General features: G+C 36.3%; 2 protein-coding genes across 7 annotated transcripts; both read right to left on the bottom strand.

Annotated features, from left to right (window-relative positions):
* Window positions 1-286: 286 nt before the first annotated feature.
* On the bottom strand, window positions 287-9749 carry cutc (cutC copper transporter homolog (E. coli)). Of its 6 annotated transcripts, none has more exons than XM_051126875.1 (10): window positions 9582-9749; window positions 9318-9393; window positions 8974-9043; window positions 8778-8837; window positions 7037-7246; window positions 5640-5675; window positions 5410-5543; window positions 3032-3059; window positions 2301-2406; window positions 287-712 (listed from the first exon to the last, which is right to left on the bottom strand). In XM_051126875.1, exons 3-10 carry the CDS (start codon window positions 9041-9043, stop codon window positions 601-603), a joined length of 756 nt encoding a protein of 251 aa, XP_050982832.1. In that variant the 5' UTR covers window positions 9318-9393; window positions 9582-9749; the 3' UTR covers window positions 287-600. The 6 variants fall into 6 exon arrangements, with proteins under 6 accessions (XP_050982832.1, XP_050982833.1, XP_050982837.1 ...); XM_051126876.1 differs by having other exon boundaries at window positions 9323-9393; XM_051126880.1 differs by having other exon boundaries at window positions 9327-9393.
* A 5004-nt stretch (window positions 9750-14753) lies between these two features.
* Window positions 14754-25661, bottom strand: LOC127175308 (Kv channel-interacting protein 2). The gene is made up of 8 exons (XM_051126301.1): window positions 25541-25661; window positions 23394-23518; window positions 23155-23224; window positions 22425-22495; window positions 21956-22063; window positions 21741-21845; window positions 15703-15765; window positions 14754-15319 (listed from the first exon to the last, which is right to left on the bottom strand). Exons 1-8 carry the CDS (start codon window positions 25653-25655, stop codon window positions 15272-15274), a joined length of 705 nt encoding a protein of 234 aa, XP_050982258.1. The 5' UTR covers window positions 25656-25661; the 3' UTR covers window positions 14754-15271.
* Window positions 25662-26258: the final 597 nt, after the last annotated feature.

Here is a 26258-nt window from a genome sequence, read left to right as displayed (position 1 = left end):
TTAATAACATCGTTATTACGAACATTAAGCATGATTACAAAAACAACAGATTCCAGCGCCAGTTCGCATCATATTTTACAGAAACAAATGTTTCATCAGCATTAGGTACGTCCGTGCCACGAGATGTTAAAAAAAGTGGTGGGGACAATATCGACCCTTGAAAAAGTGGTGGGGACACGTCCAATTTTCCCACCTGTAAATTATACCTATGTCACACTGATAATGTCAATGTCCATTGCATAAAAAGTTCAAAACATATTACACAAATAAAGTTCAAAACTCAGCTGGCATTTTTATTATTATTATTATTATTTTTATTTAATCAAACAGAGAATAACAAAAGAAGTGGTATGAACATATGCCATGGATCAAGAGATCGGGAGAATTTTACTTCACACCTGCAAAATGTCAAAAGCTAAACAAAACTGTGCTGTTGATTTTGACATTTCGTTTTTAATTTTGCTCCAACTTCACTGTAAATTGTTAAAGAGCACATTCACATGAATATACATACTGAGAAATTACAAGATTGTCCCTTTTGTGCTGCTGTACATGTCTTATTGATTTCTGTAGATATAAATGAAGGACGCTCCACGTATCCTAGAGTATGTTCTTGGCAATGGCGTTCAGTGTACGTACTTTAGTCACGTCAGCCACTTTTACGGCATATTCTGGTACGGACAGAGAGCCTCCCATACTCACATTAGAATTCCTATAGAAGAAAGCAGAAATATAAACCAAGTGCTTACAAAAAAAGCTTTAAAATAAGTTGAGACAACTAAAAATGATCATAATTCTTATTTTAATTCAAACTCAATAACTACGTTTTTTGTTCTTTGAAGAACTTTTGGAAAACCTGGATATATGAGGTAGCCTAATTTTACATTTGTGATTCCTAGACCAGGAAAATCATGTATAATAACATTTTAAAACACCATGGACATATTTTTAAAGAAGACATGTTTTAGTTGTTATGCCATATTTATCTATAATATATATATGTATATATATATATACATACAGGTGCTGGTCATATAATTAGAATATCTTCAAAAAGTTGATTTATTTCACTAATTCCATTCAAGAAGTGAAACTTGTATAATGTATACATTCATTCCACACAGACTGATATATTTCAAGTGTTTATTTCTTTTAATTTTGATGATTATAACTGACAACTAATGAAAACCCCAAATTCAGTATCTCAGAAAATTAGAATATTGTGAAAAGGTTCAGTACTGAAGACACCTGGTGCCACACTCTAATCAACTGACTGTGGAAACTTTACACTGGACCTCAAGCAACGTGGATTCTGTGCCTCTCCTCTCTTCCTCCAGACTCTGGGACCCTGATTTCCAATGGAAATGCAAAATTTACTCTCATCAGAGAACATAACTTTGGACCACTCAGCAGCAGTCCAGTCCTTTTTGTCTTTAGCCCAGGCGACACACTTCTGACGCTGTCTGTTGTTCAAGAGCGGCTTGACACAAGGAATGCGACAGCTGAAACCCATGTCTTGCATACGTCTGTGCGTAGTGGCTCTTGAAGCACTGACTCCAGCTGCAGTCCACTCTTTGTGAATCTCCCCCACATTTTTGAATGGGTTTTGTTTCACAATTCTCTCCAGGGTGCGGTTATCCCTATTGCTTGTACATTTTTTTCTACCACATCTTTTCCTTCCCTTCACCTCTCTATTAATGTGTGAACAGCCAAAAGGAGCCCCAACTAAGTATTGAGTGCTGTACATGCTCATACTTTTCATGTTCATGCTTTTCAGTTGGCCATGATTTCTAAAAATACATTCTTTGTATTGGTCTTAAGTAATATTCTAATTTTCTGAGACACTGAATTTGGGGTTTTCATTAGTTGTCAGTTATAATCATCAAAATTAAAAGAAATAAACACTTGAAATATATCAGTCTGTGTGGAATAAATGTATACATTATACAAGTTTCACTTCTTGAATGTAATTAGTGAAATAAATCAACTTTTTGAAGGTATTCTAATTATATGACCAGCACCTGTATATATATATATATATATATACAAATATATATATATATACACGCGCACACACACACACACACACAAACAAACAAAGGGAGATGTCATTCTGTATAATTAAATTTACATGACTCTGAAACTCTTTTAATTGAAACTTAATTTTAATTTATAGAAACTAATAGAATGTCCACAGATAAATTAAAAATACATTCTGAAAACAAAACTGAACCGCTGCTCCACAAGATTAATGTACTTTCTGTACATTAGTCATGTAGCTTTCCTTTTTACACACACACCTAAATTTCATGGTGGAGTCCTTGCTGGAGCGAGCAGAACAGTGGAACTCCTGAGATCCTGAACCTTCTAAAATCCTCTGAAGGTTCCTCTCGGTGATTCCACCTCCTGCACAACAGAAACATCACGCAGATCCACGGCTGAACTATGACATGTATGGCAAGCTATTTTGACTTTTATTAATTTACAGGATATACATTTTTTATATCAACTGTTCAATTTTCACTAGTTACAATGCTAATTCTTGATTTTCACTAGTAACAATGACTATTTTTGATTAGTGGAATTACATTTCCACTAGTAAAAATGTCAGTTCTTGATATGAAGAATTAGCATTTTAACTACTGAAAACTGATTTGTTGGTATTACAAATTCATATCCTGTGAATGATTAAAGTTAAAACAACTTGCCTATTGCCATTCCCAGGATATACATTCTTGAAATCAAAAATAATATTTTTTACTAGTTAAAATTTAATTCCTGATATCAAGAATTCATTTTCTGCAAGTGATGACGTCATTGTTAATATCAAGAATTAACATTTTTACTAGTGGAAATGTAATTTCTGATATCAGAAATAGGCACTGTTACTAGTAAAAAAATCTCATTCCTGATATGAGCAATTAGCTAGTGTAAAATTGAATTGTTCATATCGACAATGCATTTCCTGCGAATGAATAAAAGTCAGAACCATATGACATGTGCTATTAAATGCAACGAGGAATCAACATACCTGGCATTATTACTATTCTGCCTTTTGCCTATTGGAGTAAAAAGAGAAAATATCATTATTGTTTAGCAAATAGGAACATTTGTCATTAAGCAAAAATATTTGAATATGAACAAGTCAAAACATTATTTCCTAACAACTTAGGCCAAGCAGCATAACTTAAGATAAAAATAGGGTTCCTTGTGCACAATTAGAAATCAATCTCAATTAGGAAAAAAATAACCAAACTTTCAGAGTGTCTGAGACTCATTTATTCATTTCATATTTGATATTTATGTGTGCATAAAAAGTTCTAACACAATTTTTAACAGCTTCTGAACAAGCTACGCAAATAAATGTATTCTTAAACTCCTATTAACCTATAATGTTTGTGTATCTGAGTTATTATACATGAGCAACAGCATGTCATTTGCATTGATACAAGCTCAAACGTTAAAGTTATTTAATCAACTACATAAAAGTATATGGATATTTTCTGTTGTCCGAGCTTTTGTAAAGTGTTGTGATGAACAATATATAATGAGGGTGTTGTTGAGATGGTGTACACAGGAGGCTTTTTGAAATCCTCTATGCAAATACTGATTTGTATTTTTGGTAGGGATTTTTTTTTTTTTAATCTAAAAAAAAGACATTTTGACAAATGTGAATAACCATAAAGTTGATGGTCCCCACTGACTTCTTGTGTATTTTTTCCATACTATGAAAGTCAATGACTATCAGCAACTGTTTGATTACCAACATTCTTCAAATTGAAAATATCTGCTGTTGTGTGCAACAGAAAAAAAATAAACTCATACAGCTTTGGAACAACATGATGATGAGGAAACAATGACAGAAGTTTCATTTTTGGATGAAATGTCAACAACCATAACTGTAACCATAAAGAATAGCAGAGTCCACAACTATAATACACTGACGGCCAATCAAAATCCTTCCTCTGGTTTTAATTTCACAGAATATAACTGAAGCCAGCACTTAGCATAAACAGGACATGTTTCAGACACTAATCATGGATATCGTAAACAAGCCTTTAATCTTGAGTTTTCTACATCCTCATGTAATGCATGGTGTTCATCTGTGAATGCAGCATTGTTTGGGATGTTTAATGTTTCTTACAGCGCTCACTCTGGCATCCACACTTCTTGTTAAAGTAGAAGTCCACTTCCAGAACAACAATTCACAAAAAATACAAACAAAAAGCTACAATGATTCTGAAGTTGTTGGAGAAAATAAGATGGAGTTTTTCGCCATACTCTACCTTTTTGAGCCGGAGTTCACAGACGATGAACTTAGACGTGATTCATAGTAGTGATGGGAAGTTCGGATCATTTTACCGACTCGGACCTTTGAGTCTCGTCCAGCAAAATGAACAAATCTTTTTTCGAGTCATTTCGTTCATTTTAGCAAAATATAATTAAAATGTTACATGTCACTTCTCTAACACATCTACTGCTTACACAAACGTTGATCACACTACAAACAAGACAAAACTATAATGCTATAACAGAAAAGAAATTGTTTACCTGGGTCTTTATGATAAGCTCACCTCACCTCTTATCTGACAAGTTTTCGGGTTCGAGTCGTTCTTTCATCACGTGACAGCCTCATAAGATGAACGAACCACTCGAAAAACCTGAAGACTCGAAACAGGTGAACTAATTCCAGGATGTTGCGCATGCGCGACTGAATGAATCGCTCATTTCTTTAATGTGACTCATTTCTTCCCGAGTCACATTAAAGATTCGTTCAAACTGAAAGAATCGTCCAAGAACAACCCATTACTAATTCATAGCATCGTGAACGTGCATCCCAGAGCCTGTGCAACACCAGCTTTTGTGCTTAAAAAGTATACACATTTTTATTGCTTGAAAAAAAATGACTGATCGTTTCGCTAGATAAGACCCTTCTTCCTCGGCTGGGATCGTTTAGAGCCTTTGAAGCTGCATTTAAACTACATTTTGGAAGTTCAAAATCGGGGCACCAATCAAGTCCATTATATGAAGAAAAATCCTGAAATGTTTTTCTCAAAAACCATAATTTTTTACGACTGAAGACAGAAAGACATTATCTGTAAATTGTTGCTCTGGAAGTGGACTTCTCCTTTAAGCGGAAGTGACAAAACCAAATAGTTTAATGTAATCAGACAGAACTCTTTTCTATTTTCAATTCTCTCGACTTCATCAAACAACTCGGATGAAAAACATCACTGCATTTGTCCAGGACTGGCTCTTTAATGTAGGAAAGGATGTTTTGCAAGAGCTTTCCTGTCAGGAGCTCATCCGTGCGTCAGAACTTGTCTATAACCGTCAGTTCATACACTGAAACTAAACAGCTGCATAAAATTTGATTGTCTACTGAACATCTAATAGACGACGTCTCACCTGTTCCACCAATCGTTTAATTACAGGCAAACCTTCCAGTGCAGTGCTGTCACAACCACTGGTCAAAATCCTCTCAAAGTCCAGCGAGATCAGAGCTTCTAACGCAACCATTGGATCGTGGACCATATCAAAAGCTGAAAGGAAAAGAGAAGACAGAAAGAGAAGATTTTTGAGAAAAAGACACTTCAGAGAATGACCTGTCAGCAGATTCAGTCAAAGTATTATTTTACCTCTGTGAAATGTAACTGGTAAAGGTCGACTAGCCGCTGTAGAGAAAACAAAAATAAAAACATGCATAAATATGCATTGCTAAAATCAGAATATGTGACAGGTATCTTTGTAGCAATAGCCAACAATAAATTGTATGGGTCAAAATTACAGGTTTTTCTTTTTATGCCAAAAATCATTAAGATATTAAGTAAAGATCATGTTCCATGAAGATATTTTGTAAATTTTCTACAGTAAATATATCAAAATTTACTTTTTGATTAGTAATATGCATTGTTAAGAACTTTATGTGGACAACTTTAAAGGCGATTTTCTCAATGTTTAGTCTATATCTCGTATATATTGTCCTGTCCTAACAAAACATTCATCCATGGAAAGCTTTATGCAGTTTTCAAATGATGTATACATCTCAATTTAAAAAAAAAAAGACCCTTATAATTGGTTTTGTGGTCCAGAGTCACAATAAATTAGATACAATCCAAAATCGATCCAGTTGAAGATAATACACAGATGATGAATTCTGCAAACCACTTGTCCTCCGTGTGGTCGTGAGAATGTAGAGTAACGGTGAATATTGCAAAAATCTGAAGTGCAACACTGAAATAGTTTTTCCATCACTCCACTGTGGGGCTTAAACATGCAAACAGCCCATTGCTTTACAAGCTACATCACTCTGACAGGACAAAACAATGGCTAAAAGACAAACGAAGCACAAAATCAGATAAAAGCCATAAAGTTTTGCCAAGAGGCAGTCTCGCTTCCCATTTTAATCAACACTGTTAACTTTACTACGTATGTAATATTTTATTACATAAAATGCAAATAGGAAAATGTCAATCTTTTGGTACTAAAATCACTTGCTTTTTTATATTAACACAATGTTTTTGACGGGTTTGTAATGACCTATGACTGTTGGTCAGTCTGACAATCCCAATGCGCAGCAGTAAAAACTTTATTTTATTAAACAAACAGATGTGGATGAATTTTTCTTTAGGGACCTTCTACAGCTGAAAAAAAAGTAATACATCTTTTTTGATGTCATGTATATGGATGATGTATACTGATGTGACTTTAACAGCTCCAGGGCTTTTGTTAAAACCACAGATTGAACTACTGCACTTTTGCATTCCCACCCACAGACAGTCAGGTCATGCAGCTTTTGGCTTCTAAAGTTGTTAACTGTAGTGGTGTGGATTACTTGTGGATTATTGTGATGTTTTTATCCACTGTTTGGACTCTCATTCTGACGACACCCATTCACTGCAGAGGTTCCATTGGTGAGCAAGAGATGTAATGACACTACCCCTTTAATGCCATGTTAGCTTCCTGGTTATTTTCATGGCACGTAACAAGTTAAAATACTATATTTAGACGTCAGAAAGATGCAAGCTGATTTTACCCAGTAGTTCCATGCAGAGCTCAGTATCCACACGTCCGTCTTCTGTCAGCGCTCCAAACACCAGCCCATCTGCTCTGTGAATCTTCATCTGTTCAATGTCCCTCTTCATCACCTCCACCTCCCAGTCTGAGTACAGGAAGTCCCCAGCGCGGGGCCGGATCATAACATACACCGGGATGCGCACATTCTCTTTGACCACCTGCAACAGACCTGAAGAACAAAAATCAACAGTTAACACATGCAGAGAGTACTGATGAAGCAAATCTTTCTAAAAGGGCTGCACGATTATGTCAAAAACCATAATTGTTGATTATTCCCTTGAAATTGTAACTGTGATTATAAAATATCATTAACTGATGTTTCGAATAGCTTTATACCATTGTTTGAAGCAACTGCATGCCACATTTTTATATATAGTTTCTTCTTTAAATAAAAAAGTACAAATTTTAAAATTAAAACAACGTGGGAAAAAAACCCTTAAGATAACCTGTAGGAAAAATACACACTCTCTCTCTCTCTCACACACACACACACATCTTAAGAAAGCAGAATAATGTAAGTGGACTTTTATTTATTCATTTTAATTTTTTGTAATTGTGCAACAATTGTGAACAATTACATAATTGTGGCATCTGTACTAGTTATCACAATTAGACATTCAATTAATTGTGCAGCCCTACTTTCTTATAAACCTGGCATTGACTACTATTAATATTGTTGGGTCTGGGATGAACTGCTTACAGTTTGTTGCTCTATTGGATGCTGGGATCCACATATCGTGAAGAAAAAAGGGCATTTTTACATGTATTTTTTTCCACATCATATGGGTTATATTTAATTTCTTTTTCCTCTACATCTATTATATTTTTACATACATTGATTTCCATCTGTAATTGCTATTTTGAATTTTTGTAAAACATTTTGTTTTTTCAATACCTTGAATTTTTGATTTTATAAATTGTCTAATAAGGTGACAACAAATTTGTAAATGATCATCCATGTGAATGACGTATGAAGTCTGTAATACTAATGCTGTCCGCTAATTTCATACATTTATGAATAAAAATGTTCTACTTAAATGTTTATGTATGTATAAAACATATTTTTCAAATGGCCAGACATTATAAATCTGGTTGAACAGTTAAAATTAACAGATACTATTATTTGATAGTAATAGTTTTATAAATAGACACTTTAAAAAAAAAACATTAATTGTCATCTTATTTGAGGTAGTATGTCCATGTTTTTTGTTAGTTTTTTTTTTAATGTATGATATGGAGTATTTTTTCAAATGAATTACTTTTGAATTTTTGACAAACATAATCATTTGCATCAGTCTGACTGAAATCAGTATAAACATGCACTCCAGTGAATGCATGTCAGAGTGCAGAGCTCCCAACAGGAGCAGGACGTACGTACGTGTGTGTGTGTGTGTGTGTGTATGTGTACTTGTTTTTGCTACATAGTGGGGACCAAATGTCCCCACAATGATAGTAAAACCTGAAACCGGCCTGCGGTCCCCACAATGTTAAAAAATGATTAAAAATAGTAAATGATGTTTATCTGAAAGTGTAACGATGCAAACATGTTTTCTGTGAGGGCTAGGTTTAGGTTTAGGGTTAGGGTTGGGTTAGGGGATAGACAATATCGTTTGGTCAGTACAAAATCTATAGAAGTCTATGGAAAGTCCCCACAATTCACAAAAACAAACATGTGTGTGTGTGTGTGTGTGTGTGGTGACCTGTGCTGGGTGTCAGTCCTCCCTCCAGTAGGTTAGAGCACAACTCGATACGAGCAGCACCTGAACAACACCAGAACACATGACATCTGACCCAGTGCATTTACCACATGTGCAAAGTTCAGCGCCGTGAATCTGATGATACATGACTGTTTTCATTTTCATTCAACAATATTCAAGAAGCTGTGTGAAACTCTACCTCCCCTTTCTGCGTTTATGGCTGACTCAACTGAGTCCACACATACCTCCATCAGGAAACCGTCTGACATCTGAAAGAACAGAATTTCCAATAATAATTGTTTATTATTGGAAATGATTTATGGAATTTTTATTATTATGATTATTTCAGTTATAATAATAAAAAGAGCATGACAATATAACTCTATGATCTGTCATGACAGAACGTTTAAGCCTGTTCTGACACTGTAACATTTCCACAGGTGTCAGATAAGAGACACTTCCCAAATGTAAAGTGCTATTAAACTTAATTAAACTGTTTAATGTTTAATGTTCCTAATGTTTAAGACAAGGATTGCACGTCACTGTACTCGCTGGAATACTGTAGTTTTGGGGCTTTGGTCTGCACACGGAATTGCTCAGAACAGTCAGTGGAAGGAACCTTTGAAACAGTCAAATAAAAGCAGATGACTGAACAGTGTTCGTAAAGGGACCGAACGTGATAGATACTACAGTGCCTCCTAAAATGTCACGCATGTTTAACATTATTGGAATGATTAAACGTGCTCCTGCGTGTTCGTTTCATATGTAATGAGCGATTATGCTCTGTTTTCTGTTAAGTTTCATTACCTCGCTTGCACGTCCACCGCCGGAAGTGTTTCAGAGTCAAGGTTGCCAGGTCTGCGAAACAAAACCAGCACAACTGCTAACCAACATCGCCTTTTCCCCACTGCTTCCTCCTCCTTCGAAATCGTTTATTGATGAGGGGAGGTGGCAGCTCGATTTAACCCGCGGACTCACAAAACAACTCGCGTCAACATTGTGGAAGTAGCCCAGTTTCGCGGGAAAACAGCGGACTTGGCAACACTGCGAACCGGACATGTCTGAAAAAGACCGCTCTTGGTTCGGTGAGTTGATGACTCGAGATCCGGTAGAATCGATTCAGTCTGATTCTTAAACGAATCGTTCGGAGGTTTTGTCAAACGTTTTAACCGATTGATTAAAAAAATGTCATAAAACGTCGGTGATACATGTATACACATACCAAAACAAGAATAATCTACAGCAACCCATAAGTCAGTGTACAAAGATGTGTCTTAAGCAAAGATTTAAAAGCCAGAAGTGACAAAGTTGAAGTACTAAAGAGATGTCGGCGTTAATAATGTATAAATGATTATTATTAATAAATTATTTATAAATGATTATTAATTATTAATAAATTATTTCAAATTCTGAACGTCTAATTGGAGCAGAGCAGCAATAAGTTTTATTTTATTTTTCAATATCCATACTCAGGCACACTAAATAAATTAACATTGTGCAGTTATTTATATACTTAGGCTGTAAGTTTATGGCTTGGGCCTCAGTTGACCATATGCACGGAGCATTCTTTAGAACTTATGCATAATGATAAGCCAGCTCGTAAACTTCCTGTGAAGCTCATTATATAAGTGCTATATATAGGTGTAGTCTCTTGAGACTGCTCTCCTGCCTCGTTCTTATCAGAAACTGAGAAAAATAATAATTGCAACATCGTAAATAATGATAGCAGCATGAACATTCAGTTTCATATTATTTAACAACATATAATTTAAATGCCGAGCCTGGTAATCTCAGGAGAGCACCTAGTTGTACATTTAAATGCTGACAGCTAAACACTATGACAACTGTTTAGGCCAGGGGTGGGGAACGTTGATCCTTGAGGGCCGGTGTCCCTGCAGAGTTTAGCTTTAACCCTATTCAGACACACCTGAACAAGCTAATCAGGGTCTTCAGGATGCAGGTTGGTATTTTTTTTTTCAGGGTTGGAGCTAAACTCTGCAGGGACACTGGCCCTCCAGAATCAATGTTCCCCACCCCTGGTTTAGGCTAACGTTAGCTAACTAAGGATGCTTCTCTTCAATGACATCTTAATGGTATTCTTGATAATCAGTAACTTGCCTTCATAGTCATGAACACATTTTTAAACTCTTGTAATATTTTAAAGCCTTTAATATTTTTTCAACTCTACAGCTGTGCAGTAAAATTCATTTTAAAGATTCACTTTTCATTCGTAAAGACGACATGAAAAAATGTCTTTTCACAGAAACAACTTTTTAAGATTAAAATGACATGAAATTACCCTTATAACCAGGAGATAGCAGCAGAGGATCACTCTTTGGCTGCAGCTGCCATTTCAACTCCCTAGTTTTTTCCAAGTCTTGCTTTTCGATTTATTATAAATGTAATAGTATAACAAATTTTAGTACTTTTACTGCACTGAAGTATATAGTATATCAAGTATATCAATAAATAAGCTCAGACACAAACAGCCTGTAAGGGTGAATTATTTAAATACTTATGTATAGTTCACTACAAATTAAATAAGTTAAATATTAATGGCATAAGAATTAAATATTGCATTCAATATGAATCAATATGAATTTGAAATATTTTAAGTTTTAATTTAATAACTACATCTCTTAAGTTTTATTTTGAACTGTAAAAGCTATTAAATAGCCAATATTCAACCAACACAAACTTGTTACTGCTGTAGTTTTCTTAGTCTGAATTTAGTCTGAATTATTTAATGCACAGCTCTATTTTTGACATCGGCTTGTCAGATGTCTTGTTCGGTTATTATTACTGTCAATCGTATCAATGACTTGTGCATATTTAGTGGATTTACTCATCTAATTTTTTACACTCGCGTTTGTCATTCTTGAAATGGTATACATGGACCTCTTAAACAATCAAGATTTTTCTTCAAATTGGGAATGGATTATGTAGAGAAAACGAGCAAAGGATACTCCTATTACAGCACAGTACAGTTGACCGGAAATGACTGAGCAGGCTTGTCTAAAACAGGGAAGTAATTTGTGCATATGGTCAATTTATTTATACAGTTGTTCATACAGTTATTGGTATTTGATTCATAACTCATTCATAAACATTCTGCTGCTTTTATAATGTCTTCAACTGCAGTTTGGATCATGTGTTTGACTAGGACAAACAAGATATCTGTCTTTTCATGAAGGTCTTTGCATGACTATTTTCTTCTACATGTTGTGGTTTGAGCATTACAACTGCAAACAAAAAATATAGCTGCAAGCAGTGTTTACCAGGGTTCAAGTGCCTTAAGGGGTTTTAAAAGTTGATATGATTCTTTAGGGTCTTAATGAAAAGTCTATAACACGCTTTGTTTAAAATTTCTCAATGGTAGTGTAAAAAACACCTTTTTTACCTTGCCAAAATCAGCTCTGCAAAAATCATCCTGTTCTGGTCGATGTTGCTTTAAATGTTAATGAGCTCTGCTCGCCCCGCCCCTCTCTTCTCTCTGTGGAGTGACAAGCCTGTTTACTTCAGCCACGTGGAGCCACAAAACCCATAAACTGCTAACTAGCTAACTAGCACATTATTAGGAAAGGTGATTGCAAAGATTCATAATAAAACCCTTATACTCACTTCTGCTGTAGGTGAAGCTGGATCACAAATGATTTGCGCGAACATAAACGCATTTGTTTAGGTGCATTCCCTTCACAAACAATGTAATCCACTGCATCTTCAGCGGCTCAGATGTCGGGAGTAAATGACGACCATTATGTTCATTATTACATCCAGCAACACAACACCTCAATCACTTAGGAGCCACAATGGTGATCGGACTGTTACTGCTCATTCAAGGCGGGTCTAAGGTAAGACGGCCATGTCAATCAACTATCGTGGGAGCGGCCTCTGTGGGTGTGATGCCACACAGACTAGATGCTGAGAATGGCTTGATTTGAAAAAGGGGAAATTATTTTTACAAATTAAATAAAAAAACTCTGGGTGGATTTTTATTATTATAGGGTGGTTGTGTACATACACTGCCGACACACATTTATGTTCAAACAACATGTAAAAGTGAAGTTTGCACCCAATGACCCCTTTAAGGCATTTAAACATGTAAGGGAAAAGACATTACATATTATTTAGCAAGGCTGTACCTACCTAAATCAATGACTAAAAAAGCTTTTTTTGGCAAATCCAGGCAATTTACCAATTTAATGTTATTTAATGTTTATGACTGTTATAGCACCATCTGAGGTCCGATGCCCTTAAAACTTAGCATGCTTGTTTAGAACCACCTGACGCCTGGGTTCGTGAAGAGTTTTTCTTTTTTGATTTGGGGTCAATTTGGACAGGCTCTTTTTCTAAACGAACCCGTTACAGCTTCCCAAAGAGTAAATTTCAACATTATTATCAGTCTAGAGAGTCCAGAGAATTGTACTGCAGTGTTATTTTTCCAGATTGAGTGAAAAACCTACGTCTAGTTCACAAAAGTAGGTTTTTTTCTCAGTCATTTAGGAAAAGATTTGATTGACAGCAGTGGCCCTAGACGCAAAGTTGTCCGTAATCAGGAGTTCTATTGTATGATAGGAAAAATGTGCGTATGTGCGAAAAACCGCATGACGTACAATCGTCTACGTCCTTGAAAAATGCGATATCACTCTCCAGTGGCCGATTTCTTTCAAATTTCTCTCAGACCTTTGGGGCTGTGAGTCAAACAGGCCTAAATTTTGTTCTGATCGGCCTCTGTTAACCTTGTCTGACAGGTGCTCAAAACATGTGGCCATGTTTTTTGAGATACGTAAATGTCCTTCATTCAGACCAAGACCGTGCACACTGATATTCATGTTGATAGGACAAATGGTTGCGCCGTTATAGCCATTTATACCACCGAGGGGCCAAGCTCCACAATTTGTTTCCTGTGACCTCAGATTGAGCTCTTACATATGTGTATGAGTTTGGTGAAGATATCTCATTCAGGAGTTAGAGGCATTTTATTAAAAGTGGCCCGCCCCTTTCAAATGTTTTTGTGCCCCTTTGCGACAGTGAGTCAAAAGTTCAACTTATTCTGATAATTATTGACATTCAGTCTCCAGAGAATCTTTCTGCACTGGTTTTTGTTCCGATTGGGTGGAAAACCTAGGAATAGTTTTCAAAAGTAGGTTTTTCAAAAGTCCACAATTTCTCATAATCGAATCCGAGGTGTGCAGTTTGTCAAGGATTCCAGTGACATAAGACACTTGAGCCTGCGGCTAATGTTTAGGTGTTATGAGCGATTTCGTACTTTCGATCTCTGTAGCTCCCTGTCAGGCCGATTGGGCAGGCCTTGGTCACGTTGTAGGTCTGTGTGAGTACTACCATCCCTCCAAGTTTCAAGTCTCTGTGACTTACAGTTTGGTCTGCACGATCAATTTTACATGGAGATCGCTGCTCTGTGACCATTCTAACAGTTAGTTTTCCGTATGAATACATTAAAAACTGTATTAATTTGTGTTAAAATTAATCTTTTATTCTGGAAAATCATGTGTTTCTGAATATGCTCTTCTGTGTCTTTCTCTGCATGACTTTTTCTGTCTACATGCCATGGTTTAAGTTATCACAGTGGTGAATATGGTAGAAAAGATCAAATTTGTATGAGCTTGTGTTAAACATGATTTTTAAATTATTAATTATATTATTATTATTATTATTATCTTGTCTTTTGAAAGTCACATTGCCAATGGTTGTATGCTTCGCCTTCGTGACCTCCAGACTAGGTGCCAGAGAAATGAGCAAACAGTCAAACTAAATAAGCTGGTGTTAAAGCTGACTAAATGCTAAATAATGAAATTTATTAGCTGTCGTGTCGTGTCAAATGTGGTTTACAATCAAAAAGGTATCACATATTTATTGCACAAAGGAGGTCTAAATGTATTTTCACAAGGATTGCAATCACGAGAAACAATTAATGTTTTTCTCAGCATGCTACACAAGGTAAATAACATACTTCTTGTGGTACATGTTTATTAACAGCTCTATCAAAATTCACTCTGTTCATCTTTACACTACTGTTCTAATGACAGCTGACATAAAACACTCCCTTTTTCAAATTAAACCATTTGTAACATGAAATTAATCCCCACATTCATGCTCCTTACACTTATCTGACATAAAAGAATGAGATCAAATCTGAGTTAACACAAAAACAGTAGAAAAAATAATTACAATAAATGGTACGGATAAAACCAAAACATTTTTTGCATTCTGATGTTTCCAAAAATAGCTAAAAATAAATTTTCCTCATCAGGTGTGTGCTTTCCTAAATGTCATGTCTTCTCTGACTAAAAAAAGCAAACCCCATACAAATATTGTAAAAATGGCTAATATATAAGTACAGTGTGAATACAGTAAAATTCTGTGATGGAAGACTATTCCATCAGGCTCATAGGTTCACCAGATTAAGCCATATATATATAATTTCTTGATGGAGAGAGAAGAATGTGGTGCTGAAATCCACAGGTGGGCACAAACTCCTAAAAAACGCTGTCAAACAGCCGCATTGACCGCATGATATTTGCATCCTCAGAAAAACAGAAAAGAAAAAATTCAAGTAAATGGCAAGAGTCACATTTATCCTGTGGGATATTCCAGAAAACAACTGCAACGAAACCTTAAGTAAGTTGAGTAACTAACTTTTTTTTTAAATCAGTGGAATGTTTTCAATATACATAGGCTTAGGCTTGTCATGGTGCAGTTTTACAAGTTGTACAAGGGACGATACTGGTGCTGTGTACAACCAGTGCTTACTATTTAATCAACTTAGGGTTGCTTTCTGGAATATGCCCTGGAGATATTTCATTTCTGATTTTGATGTTTTGTTTATGCATAGCATTTTTTGTTTTGCATTTTGATGATTTTAATAATAATAACAACAATAAATAATAAATGAGTGGTAGAGATCAACCTTTTGACATGACTCCATGAACTCCTCAATGGTGATCACTCCATCACGGTTTCTGTCCATTTTCTGGAAAAGGTTTATAAAGTTCAGGATGCATTCTTGAAGTCTTTAAATCTTAATCTTACATTTGCTTTATACATGTTCTGGAAAAACTGGTGAAAATCCTTCAGTTCAAGCAATTTACATTGTCGCAAAAATGTATTTGCCCTAATCCTGGTTTCATCTGTTTTTGCGTATATTTCATACAAAATAGTTTTAGATCTTCACACAAGATGCAACATAAAAGAAAGACAACCTGAGAAAACATGTAATATAGGTTTATTTACAGTCAAGGCCAAAAATATCGGCACCCTTGCAATTCTGTCAGAAAATGCATCCCTTCTCTCAAAAAATTGTTGAGTTGCAAATGTTTATCTCACATGTTTATTTTTTGTTTGCATTGGAACAACACAAAAAACAGAGAAGAAAAGTCAAATCTGATACAATTCCACACAGAACCCAAACAATGCACTGGACAAAATTATTGGCACCCTTAACTTAATATTTGGCAGCACTCTCTTTGGAAAAAATAACTGAAATCAATCGCTTCCTGTAGCCATGATGGAGTTTCTTACACCTCTCTACTGGTGTGATGTCCTTTACCAAAAAGCTCTACTTTTGTGTCATCTGTCCACCATACATTCTTACAGAAGGATTGTGGTTTGGTCACATAAGTTTTGGCACACTCCAGTCTTGCTTTTTTATGCAGTGGTGTCCTCCTGGGTCTCCTACAATAGCGTCCCTTTTCATTCAGATGGCGACGGATAGTGTGAGCTGACACTGGCTCTTCCGTCCACGTCCAGGGAGGTTAGCTACAGTGCAATGGGCTGTAAACCTCTTGATGATGTTGCGCACAGTGGACACAGGAACATTAAGATCTCTGGAGATTGACTTGAGATTGTCCATGTTTTTCCACAATTTTTTCTCTCAAATCCACAGACAACTCTTTACACTCCTTTCTTTTCTCCATGCTCAGTGTGACACACAACACAACGGTTGAGTCAACTATTCTCCATTTTAACCGGTTGTAAGTGTGATTACTATATTGCCCACACCTGTTACTTGCCACAGGTGTGTCTAAATACAAATTACAGGAGCATCACATGCTTGAAAAGCAATTATTTCTTACAATTATGACAAGGTGCCAATCATTTTGTCCAGTCCATTTTTGAGTTCTGTGTGAAATGAGTTTTGACTTTGAAGTTTGACTTTTCTTCTCTGTTTTTTTTTTTTTTTTTCTTTTTTTTTTGTGTGTGTGTGTTGTTGCAGTGCAAACAAAAACAATAAGCATGTGAATACCATGTGTATGTGAATACCAAAACATTTCCAATTGGAACAATTTTCTGAGAGATGTGTTGCATTTTCTGACAAAATTGCAAGGGTGCTGATATTTTTGGCCATGACTGTATTTATTTTGCAGCAAAAAATAATAATAATAAAAATAAAATTATCCACCTTTGTGTGTGCCAACTTTAGGAGCAATAACTGCAACCAAACACTTCTGATAACTGAAGATCAGTTTTTACCAGTGCTGTGGTGGAATTTTGAGGTTGTTGCAGTGAGTGGTATTTACTAGACATTCACTGGAGATAATAAACAATGAAACACAATGAAGGATGTGAGTAGAACACAATCACATCAGTGGTAAAGAAGCACAAAGAATGACAATCCTTTCTTGCAGGTGCCCAAAGAAGAAGACATAGCATTGCATGATGATCATACTCAGACAAGACAAGACACTGTTGGTGAGTATATATACAGTCCATGATTGCGGCTGTGATGAGGATCATCAGAGCATTTTCTACACGGTGCAAAACAGTTAGAATGCGCTGTGTGGAAGGCTGCAAATAAGTCTTGATCCAGGATGTCATCTTTAACCACCAGATTCTTTCCTTCTTACTCACCATATCAATCCAAATCCCTGTGCCAGCAGCCAAATTTGTTTGGTTCAGTTTTACCACCTGGCTCTGTATAGGAAGCTTGACAGGACTGATATGGTGAGCAATGAGGAATGGGCAGATAAAACAAGGACTTAACTTCTTTGAAGGGAGCCATAGCTAGATGTCTCTGACTGAGAGCCAGATCTTATGATCCTTTGATAATAAATCTACTAGCACCAGGATTGTCTTAGGTCTGTCATAGGTGTCCTAGAAGACCAGCTTCCTAGAAAAGAAGTACATTGATGGAGGTTGAAAGAAGCTTTATTCCATTGGGATAACACTGCTCCAATGGACGAAGCATCCAACTCCTACTACAAAGTGCAGTTCCAGATCTGGATGTTGAAGGACAGCGGGTGAGGTAAACAATGTCTTAAGTGACTGGAACGCTCTAGTGACCTCCTCCATATAACTCAGTGATTTGGGTTTTCCCTTGAGAAGAATGATTAAGGGGTTAGGAATGAAACTAAAGTTCTTAATAAACCTAGGGTAAAAACTATCAAACCCAAGAGGTCTCTGCAGTTTCTTAATGACCTATGGAGGAGGCAACAACTGTATCTCATCCACCTTCCCTGAGTCTATCTGCACACCCTGAGAGCTGATGATGTAGCCAAGGAAATGTACCGATGATAGATGAAATGAGCATTTTTCAGCCTTGAGGAACAACCTGTCATCACAGCGACACTGCAGGACCAGCCTAATGTTTGTGCTCTGGGAGAGACGAGGAATAGATTAGAATGGCATCAGTGTAAATGAGCACAAAATTAGAAACAAAATCATAAATGATTTCATTCATGAATCCCTGGAACACCAAAGGTGTGTTGGCCAGGTCATATGGCATCACCTGATACTCATAATGCTCTGATGGTGTTTGAAACGGAGTCTTCCATTTATCACCCTTATGGACACAATTAAGATTATAGGCGCTACAAAGATTGAGATAGTGAACCATGTTGTGATGGGTGCTGTGGATGTAGAAAGAAATCAAAGGACAGTGCTTCCATTGTGGAAGATTCACACCTGCAGTTCTAACAGGGGCAATTAATGGGTGATATGACTTTTCCCTGAGGGGCTGTCCCACGTCTGACTGGATGTTCAGGGAGATGGGCCAGAGGAGTAATCTCTTGCTAGGTTGAAGATGAAGTTGCCTACTCATCCCAAGTCAATAAGGGCATCTACAACTTAAGAGGCAGTAACACACACTGGCATATTAAATGGAGAATTTAACATGCTGGCTGGATGGAATGTACCATGTTTAGGAGAGGGCAGACAAGACTCTATCAAACAAGAAAGAAGAGAAGATGCTGAAAGAAACCACATTATGGTAGAGGTGGGACTGCAGACAGCATTGGCATTCCGAGGTAGCAAAATGTGATTAGAACGCTTGCATAGGTTTCTCTGTAACAGAAGGAGGATGATCTTCTGAGCACCCTGCCTAGACTGTGAATGTTTTCCAGCTGCAGCTTGCCAAATGGTTAATGACATGGATTGAGTGCTGAATGCCTCTCCAACCCCATGGAATAATCACATCCCACTTCCTCAGGGGTGTCCAAACTCGGTCTTGGAGGGCCGGTATCCTATAGAGTTTAGGTCCAACTTGCCTCAAAACACCTGCCAGGAAGTTCAGTAAAGTCCATAAAGAGAATGTGGCGTCGCCTTGTCCCATTCACTCTCACATGCCAGGGTGCAGACGGTAATGGAGTAATCAACCACACTCAGTTTTCCTAAGTGAAGACAGAGTAGCTGCTCCCTAATCAGTGAGTCTCTCACACTCGTTGAAAACACTTCCTTTAAATAGGAAAGGAATTGTGAAAGAGAATATACGGGAGAAGGTTTGAACCACTACAACATGGAAGGTAATGAATCCTACCTTGGCTTTCTCAGTAGGATCGTGAGCAGTGTTGGGGGTTACGCATTACAAGTAACACGAGTTATGTAATAATATTACTTTTTTCAAGTAACTAGTAAAGTAATGCATTACTTTAAATTTTCTAAGAAAATATCTGAGTTACTTGTTCAAATAAGTAATGCCAGTTACTTTTTTTCCCCATTTATTGATTGACAAGTCTCCTGTCTGGAAATTGGGAGTAAACATGATGTTACAGTATTCTAGACTAAATGTGAACATGCATTCATTCATCTGACTCACAAAAAACAGATTCAGTATTCCTCAAAATGAATAAACACAGTGAAATGCAAACTCAGAATATGACACAACCCTGCAATAATTAAATATGTTAAATAAAACAAATATCCTTTATGTATTTAATCCCATTTTATTAACCAGTGTCTTTGCCGTGACCTTCAATGATGCAGTTCAACCATACTAATAAGCAAAAATCACTTTCGATAAACTAACATTTGTGCTTCATTTTTGTATAGCTGAAGAGTGATCTCCTGCATAAATGTACTTTTCTTTCAACCTGAGGTGAATTCATTTCAAAACAAAGAAGCAAGCCCTGCCCAGATTTAAAAAGTAACGCAAAAGTAACATAACGCATTACTTTCAATAAAAAGTAACTAAGTAACGTAATTCGTTACTTTTTCAGAGAGTAACACAAAATTGTAATGCATTACTTTCAAAAGTAACTTTCCCCAACACTGATCGTGAGTATGGCACAGAGAGCGACATGAATCCCACATTCAGCAAGTGTGGGGGGGAGCTTTAGCGGATGAACATATGCTTGATGGTGGATTAGCTTCACCTCAGATGCACCTGTTATATAGGGGTTGGATGAGGTCATCAGAGAATGTTCAGATGATGTCATCAAAGTATGAAGGTTGTTACAGTAAGTGGTATTTATTACACAGTCAATGGTGGTAATGAACAATTAAACATGATGAGGGAGGGGGGGGATCCACTGTGTACTGTACCTAGTACCAGGTTCCTAGTGAACCGTACCAGGACTAAAATGTGAAACAAACACTGCAGATCACTGACTGGTCAGAGAGAATCATCACTAAGCATCATTGGATTTGCGATATGAGACACCAAACCCTGCTAGATTTAAATAGTCAGCAACAGCCACTGCAGTATCATTTGTTCACACAACTTTTAACTGTTAAATGACTTGCTTTAAATGACCATCACACGCAAACAACTTAAAAAAAGAAATGGCTGTATTGTGGTCAGAAGACGAGGTGGCGGTGCAACCATAACAATCAGCCTGTAATTCCGCCCACTTTGAAGCGGTACTAAATTGCAGCGGAAAAGCAAACCGAGCCGTGTTGTGTCGTGCTGAGCCAAGTCATACCTGTTACGGAGTGAAGGACGCAAGAAGCGGGCGGATCCATCTGCATAACTTTATTTGAAACGTGACTGAGACATGGTCAAACATAGGTTTAGGTCGAACAGTTATATGAGGACAAGACACAAGAGTAATCCGAAAACCGGCAAGGGTCAATCAATGGCGAATGTAATCCGAATGTAAAAGGGGCAAGGCAAAGGGTTTTCCCATACACAAGTGAGAGATCCACAGGGCAGGCAGCGAAACAGACAAACTAAACTTAACCACGCGAGAATACAAAACTCAGGAAAGTAGGGAATGGCTCCGTGGCGAGCGGACTGGCGTACAGGACCAGATTCATGACAATACCACACAGTAGAAAATCGGCTTTAGAGCCTTTGAAATAGCCTTACTAGTCTGATGTGTTTCAGTCACCTTCTTCCTCGTAATTTCAGGAATTTCTTTCACCATTGGCATAGTGTATTATTGCTTAATACATTTACTTCATGCTATTTATAGTTTTCACAGTTTCACCTAGTTGGTGCTAGATAACCTGTTTGGTTCAATATATAATGTATATTTTTTTAAAACTATATTATTACTCAGGTTACATTTGTTTTATGTTAGATTTTGTTTTCATTTTGAAATAATTTAACATGAGCTGTAAAGATGTTTATTTGGGGGCAAACACATCTTCATAGCACTGAATGTATGCCTTTCCATTAATTTTAGATGATGTGGAGAGAGAACATGGAGTTCCTTTTGTAATAGTGTTCTGTACCTTTTAGCAAACAAACATGTTTAGGTGCAAGAAATGTTCCTGTGTGTCTTTGTTCACCTGAAAGAAGTTTTCCACATGTTCTTTGGGAGTGTCATTGTGTATGGATGGATACACGTACTTCCCCATCAACACATAAATTGACTTCATGATCTTCATCATCTCCTGGGAGAATGAAACCACACATATTCTTTAACATTAGTCTTTCACAGCACACCAATGCTGTATATATTTATGTCAAAACAAAAAACCAATCAAAGCTTAATTTGAGGTACCTCTCTTGTGATGAATCCATCCTTATCAAGATCATAGAAATGAAATGCCCAGTTTAGCCGGTCATATATTGAGCCTCTAAGGATGAGTGACAGACCAGCAACAAACTCCTGTAAAATGACAATAATCAAAAGTGGAAATCTGTCAGGAAACAAACAAACGAACAAATAAATTGCATCTTTACTAGAGAACAGATTACAAGCTTTGTTGTAGACCCACCGTTCTGCACATTTTTGTCTCTCTAATCTGACACACTTAGTTCAGCTCATAGATCTTCTCCGAACCAGATGATGATCTGATCTGAATCAAGTATGTTAAATGGACATAGAAAGTGCAGAGTGGTCCGCCCTCATGACCAGAATTGAAAACCACTGGTCTGTTACTGAAAAGCTCTCAAATGCTAATATAATTGTGTTAAGACCTTGTTAATGGCTCTTGTCAATACCTCAAAAACTACTGGCTACACCTTACCTTAAAACTTAAACAGCCATTCCTGTTAGTATCGAATGCCTCAAACAGGTAATGTGCATAAATGCTTGAATCTGACAAAGAGAAGGAAAAAGGAATTAAATATACGTATTAAAAAAACAAAAACAATATAATATCACAAGACTACAGTAGTCAACATCTGAAGTCGATCAGAAATGTTCATCAAAATTGTCCTAAGACAAGAACGGGTATTGTTTTGGTTTTAGGACAACTTTGATGAAAGGTTTTGATCCACTTCAAATGTTGACTACAATATAATAAAGCTGCAAGTGGTGATCAAAGAACACAACAGTTAGGGCTTTTGCAAAATGCATCATATCATGGTCCACAGATGATACGTGTAAAATTTCAGGTGAATTGGAAATTGATGTATTTATTTAAAATACATTTTATAGATGAAAACAGAATTTTTAGATATGCATTGTACGTAATTAGTACTTAGTACTTATTAGTACTTGATTCAACAACTACGAGAAAATTAATCATTTTGATTCTAGCCCATATGGTTGCATAAATATGAGAACAAATAAAAAACAACAACAAAAGCAACAACACAAAGCCTGTTTTAGTGTGTTTGTGAGCAGTGTGTGGGATTTTGGACTAAGTTTGAGATCTATGTGCAGTTTTTGCTAGCATAAACAACTGTGTTCCAGCATCTACAGTGCTTGGGCCCCTAAAAATGAGAGGGTATATTGGAGTAATGCTGTCTCACCTCCTTGTGGGAAGAACTGAGAGTAAATGAGTTTAAACACATCCTCAGTCACTACTCCACTGGGACATTCCTGAAATGCACAACAGATCTTAAAATAAACACAACAGTGGCCAAAAACCTTCAGCAAAATACAATATGCAGTTATACATTGGAGAAGTAATGTAACAATTATTTGGATCATATTCCCAGCGAATGTATTTCACTTCCTCTTTACGTAATCTAAGTAGAGCAACATTCACATTTTTGAAGGCCCTGTAGAGGAACTGCAGCTCTTTCTTGCTAAATTCAGTCTCTTCCTGCAGTATGTCCAGATCATCAGGCCGATGGCAAACAAAGGATATTTCAAAGTCATCCTCAGTGCTTTCTGTAAGAGAAACAACAACTCATTAAACATTATCAACTGAATGTTACATTTCTTATCCGTTTTAGAGAAAGTGTTATGAAAAAAGTTATTACATTACACTATTAGTGAAATAATTGGTTAATTTAAGGTGAAGTTTATTACAGTGTGGAGCACAACACTTTAGTGACAAATCAAACTCGCTTTCATAATAAAGTAACTCTATATAAATTAAATTATTTTAGACTGATATTCAAAAAGCTCAAAGTCACAAAACTCTGCTTTCCACTCATGAGAGAAAATACATGCTCTGATGTTCAAAAAAATTAAAAAGTAGCTGCAAGCGGCAACGACGGCCAGTTGTTTTATCAAAACATAAAACTGTGCTTATGTCACACTGCACATGGCTGCCGATCATAAGCCACACTAGCCACATCCATCAGCCCCCAGGAGAAAACATAAAGCACCAGTTTAACTGACAGGAAATTAAACTCTTTATTTTCATGGCAACACTGCGCAAAAAAAAAAAAAAAAAAAAAAAAAACGTGTTCACAATTTACTATCTTCAGTGTTTGATGAAAACAATGTGAGATAAAAGGCGCCTTTGATATTATTTTCCTCTAAACCACTGGATGGCAGAAAAATGTGGTGTAGGACTTACCAAAACATTTTCAAAATACTCGTGCAAATTTGTCTGATCATTGACGCGATTGCGGGCAAAGTCGATTCTGTGATTACTTGATCTAATATTTGATGTTTTTAAAAATGTTGTAGATTTAAGTAGCAAATGAGAATCACTAAAATTCTCAAATATATCTTAAGACAAAGATCTTAATGATTTTCAGTTATGTTTAAGATAATTAAAACAACAGTTTTTAAATAACAAATATAAAGTATGGTATTTGGGGTAAAAAGTGCCACAATAATTAACATGATAATTAACAGAAGGCTGACTTTTTCATTTGTTCACATGACATGGTTAGATTCAGATCCAGACGGTAAATATCATATATTATGTTGGGTGTCCATCTTAGAGATAATCACCATGGTTAGAATGACACCATCATATTTAAAAACATGCTGTTAATCATATAATATAATAAAAATATCATTTGTTGCTACTACTGTAAATCTATATTAAATTATTATGGGATCTCCTTCAATGCTTTCAGAATCTTTACATTTTAAAAAGATTTTGTTTCTGTACTTTAAAATATATATTTAAAAAATATATATTTAGAAAATACTGCAAACTTCGCTAAAGTGGTTGTTTTGAACATTGACATTATTTTTAAAAACATTATTTTAGCTAAAGTATTTATATCAATACTGTGTGCCTCTTGCCCCATGCTGGTGAGTCTTTTACCCCGCACACGGCCACTTCATACATTTCCAAGATTTTAAAACAAAATAAACAACTTTGATTTATTGATTGATATGATTTATTGTCACACAAAATCTGTTGCTCCATAAATGTTCAGTATAAACATATTTATTTTTATGCAATTATACATTTTTGGCACAGTGAACAGCACATTTTTCTTAAGGTGTGCCTTTAGCCCCGTTGCACCCTATGTTGACGCATGAATATTTCTCAACTTTTGCCAGCAACTTAAGCCAAGAACTCTGCTGTGTGTGCTGAATTTCGTGAAATCATAAACATGCTAAGAGCCTCAACAACACACAAAAATAGTGTTAAAGTTTGGTGCATTACTCTGGAAACACTGTTTCAAACATGAGGCATTTTGCAGTTTTATATCAGTCGTGTTCTTTCTGACCATGAAACAATTCAGGAGATTTCAAAGTGTGTCTTTTTTTCCCACCATACATGTATCTCCTTGCTGCAAACTTTCAGTGCTCGGTCTCTAATAGATACGTTTCTTTGACTTGTTCATTTCAAGTCAAAGTTCATTTTGTTATTATACAGTGCAAAATGAGCATTGGAATAATAGTTTTTCTGTTTGTTTGTGAACTTTTTCCTTCATTTACTGATACATTGGCCTAACCAAAGGTTGCATACAGCATGTAACCAATCCAGACACTCACCTTCTGTAAAGCACCAGTAGTAGAGTGGAAAAAAGGAGAGCAGCATCAAAACGTAGAGTCCACTTGTTTCATCGCCGGACATGAGCTGTTTTAAGCACTCCTGTGGCCGCGACATGCTGCTTTACATGATGGTGTCTGTGTGTATATGTGTATGTTATGCTTTCTCCCTTCCAAAAACGCTCCCACCCACACGCTCTGACCTCTTTCCATTACTCTTTCATGATGCTTTATGGTGGTTTACAGACCAACAAAAGACTGCATAAGTAATTTATCAGCTTGTTTTGGAATTGCTTGTTTTCATAGTCACAGTGGGTGGGAAAATACAGTTTCCATGTTGTCAGTTGTATTATTGGCGCTTGTTTCCCTTCTGATTATATGTAAACACTCTCTAGCATCACTGGGAAATCCTCAAAATCAGCAGCCATCCCAGCATGCAACTAAATTCCCTGTTGAACTCTTATTGTGGTGCCATTTTCATATACTTTCTAAAAAAATAAAATAAAATAACTAACAGAAATGAATAGATTAATAAAAAGATCAAACAACAGTACAACTATTGGTGCAAACCACATCAATACATACAATGTTTATCATTTTGTTAAATATAAAAGCTTCTACTAACTAGACTGGGCTTAACTGTTAAAAAAAAAAAAAAAGAAAAAGGGCGATGAAAATGGGATACTAAGATGACAGACAAAAGGGAGACAATAAAATAGCA

This window comes from Labeo rohita, chromosome 13 (assembly GCF_022985175.1).
Source record: "Labeo rohita strain BAU-BD-2019 chromosome 13, IGBB_LRoh.1.0, whole genome shotgun sequence".
Lineage (NCBI taxonomy): Eukaryota > Metazoa > Chordata > Actinopteri > Cypriniformes > Cyprinidae > Labeo > Labeo rohita.
The sequence above is the reverse complement of the archived record's forward strand: the minus strand, read 5'-3'. Positions and strand labels throughout refer to the sequence as shown.

Bases quoted from the DNA above. Each gene is read 5' to 3' on its own strand.
- cutc (XM_051126875.1), bottom strand. From the start codon at position 9,043: ATGTCAGACGGTTTCCTGATGGAGGTATGTGTGGACTCAGTTGAGTCA. The intron at 5,544-5,639 runs GTAAAATAATAC...TTTTCCTTTCAG, and splicing joins ACCAGTTACATTTCACAGAG to CTTTTGATATGGTCCACGAT. The intron at 3,060-5,409 runs GTGAGACGTCGT...TTACTCCAATAG, and splicing joins TTAAACGATTGGTGGAACAG to GCAAAAGGCAGAATAGTAAT.
- LOC127175308 (XM_051126301.1), bottom strand. From the start codon at position 25,655: ATGTCGCGGCCACAGGAGTGCTTAAAACAGCTCATGTCCGGCGATGAA. The intron at 22,064-22,424 runs GTAAGGTGTAGC...GTCATTTTACAG, and splicing joins ATGGCTGTTTAAGTTTTAAG to GAGTTTGTTGCTGGTCTGTC. The intron at 15,320-15,702 runs GTTGATCTCTAC...TGTTTTTCTGAG, and splicing joins TCATGGAGTCATGTCAAAAG to GATGCAAATATCATGCGGTC.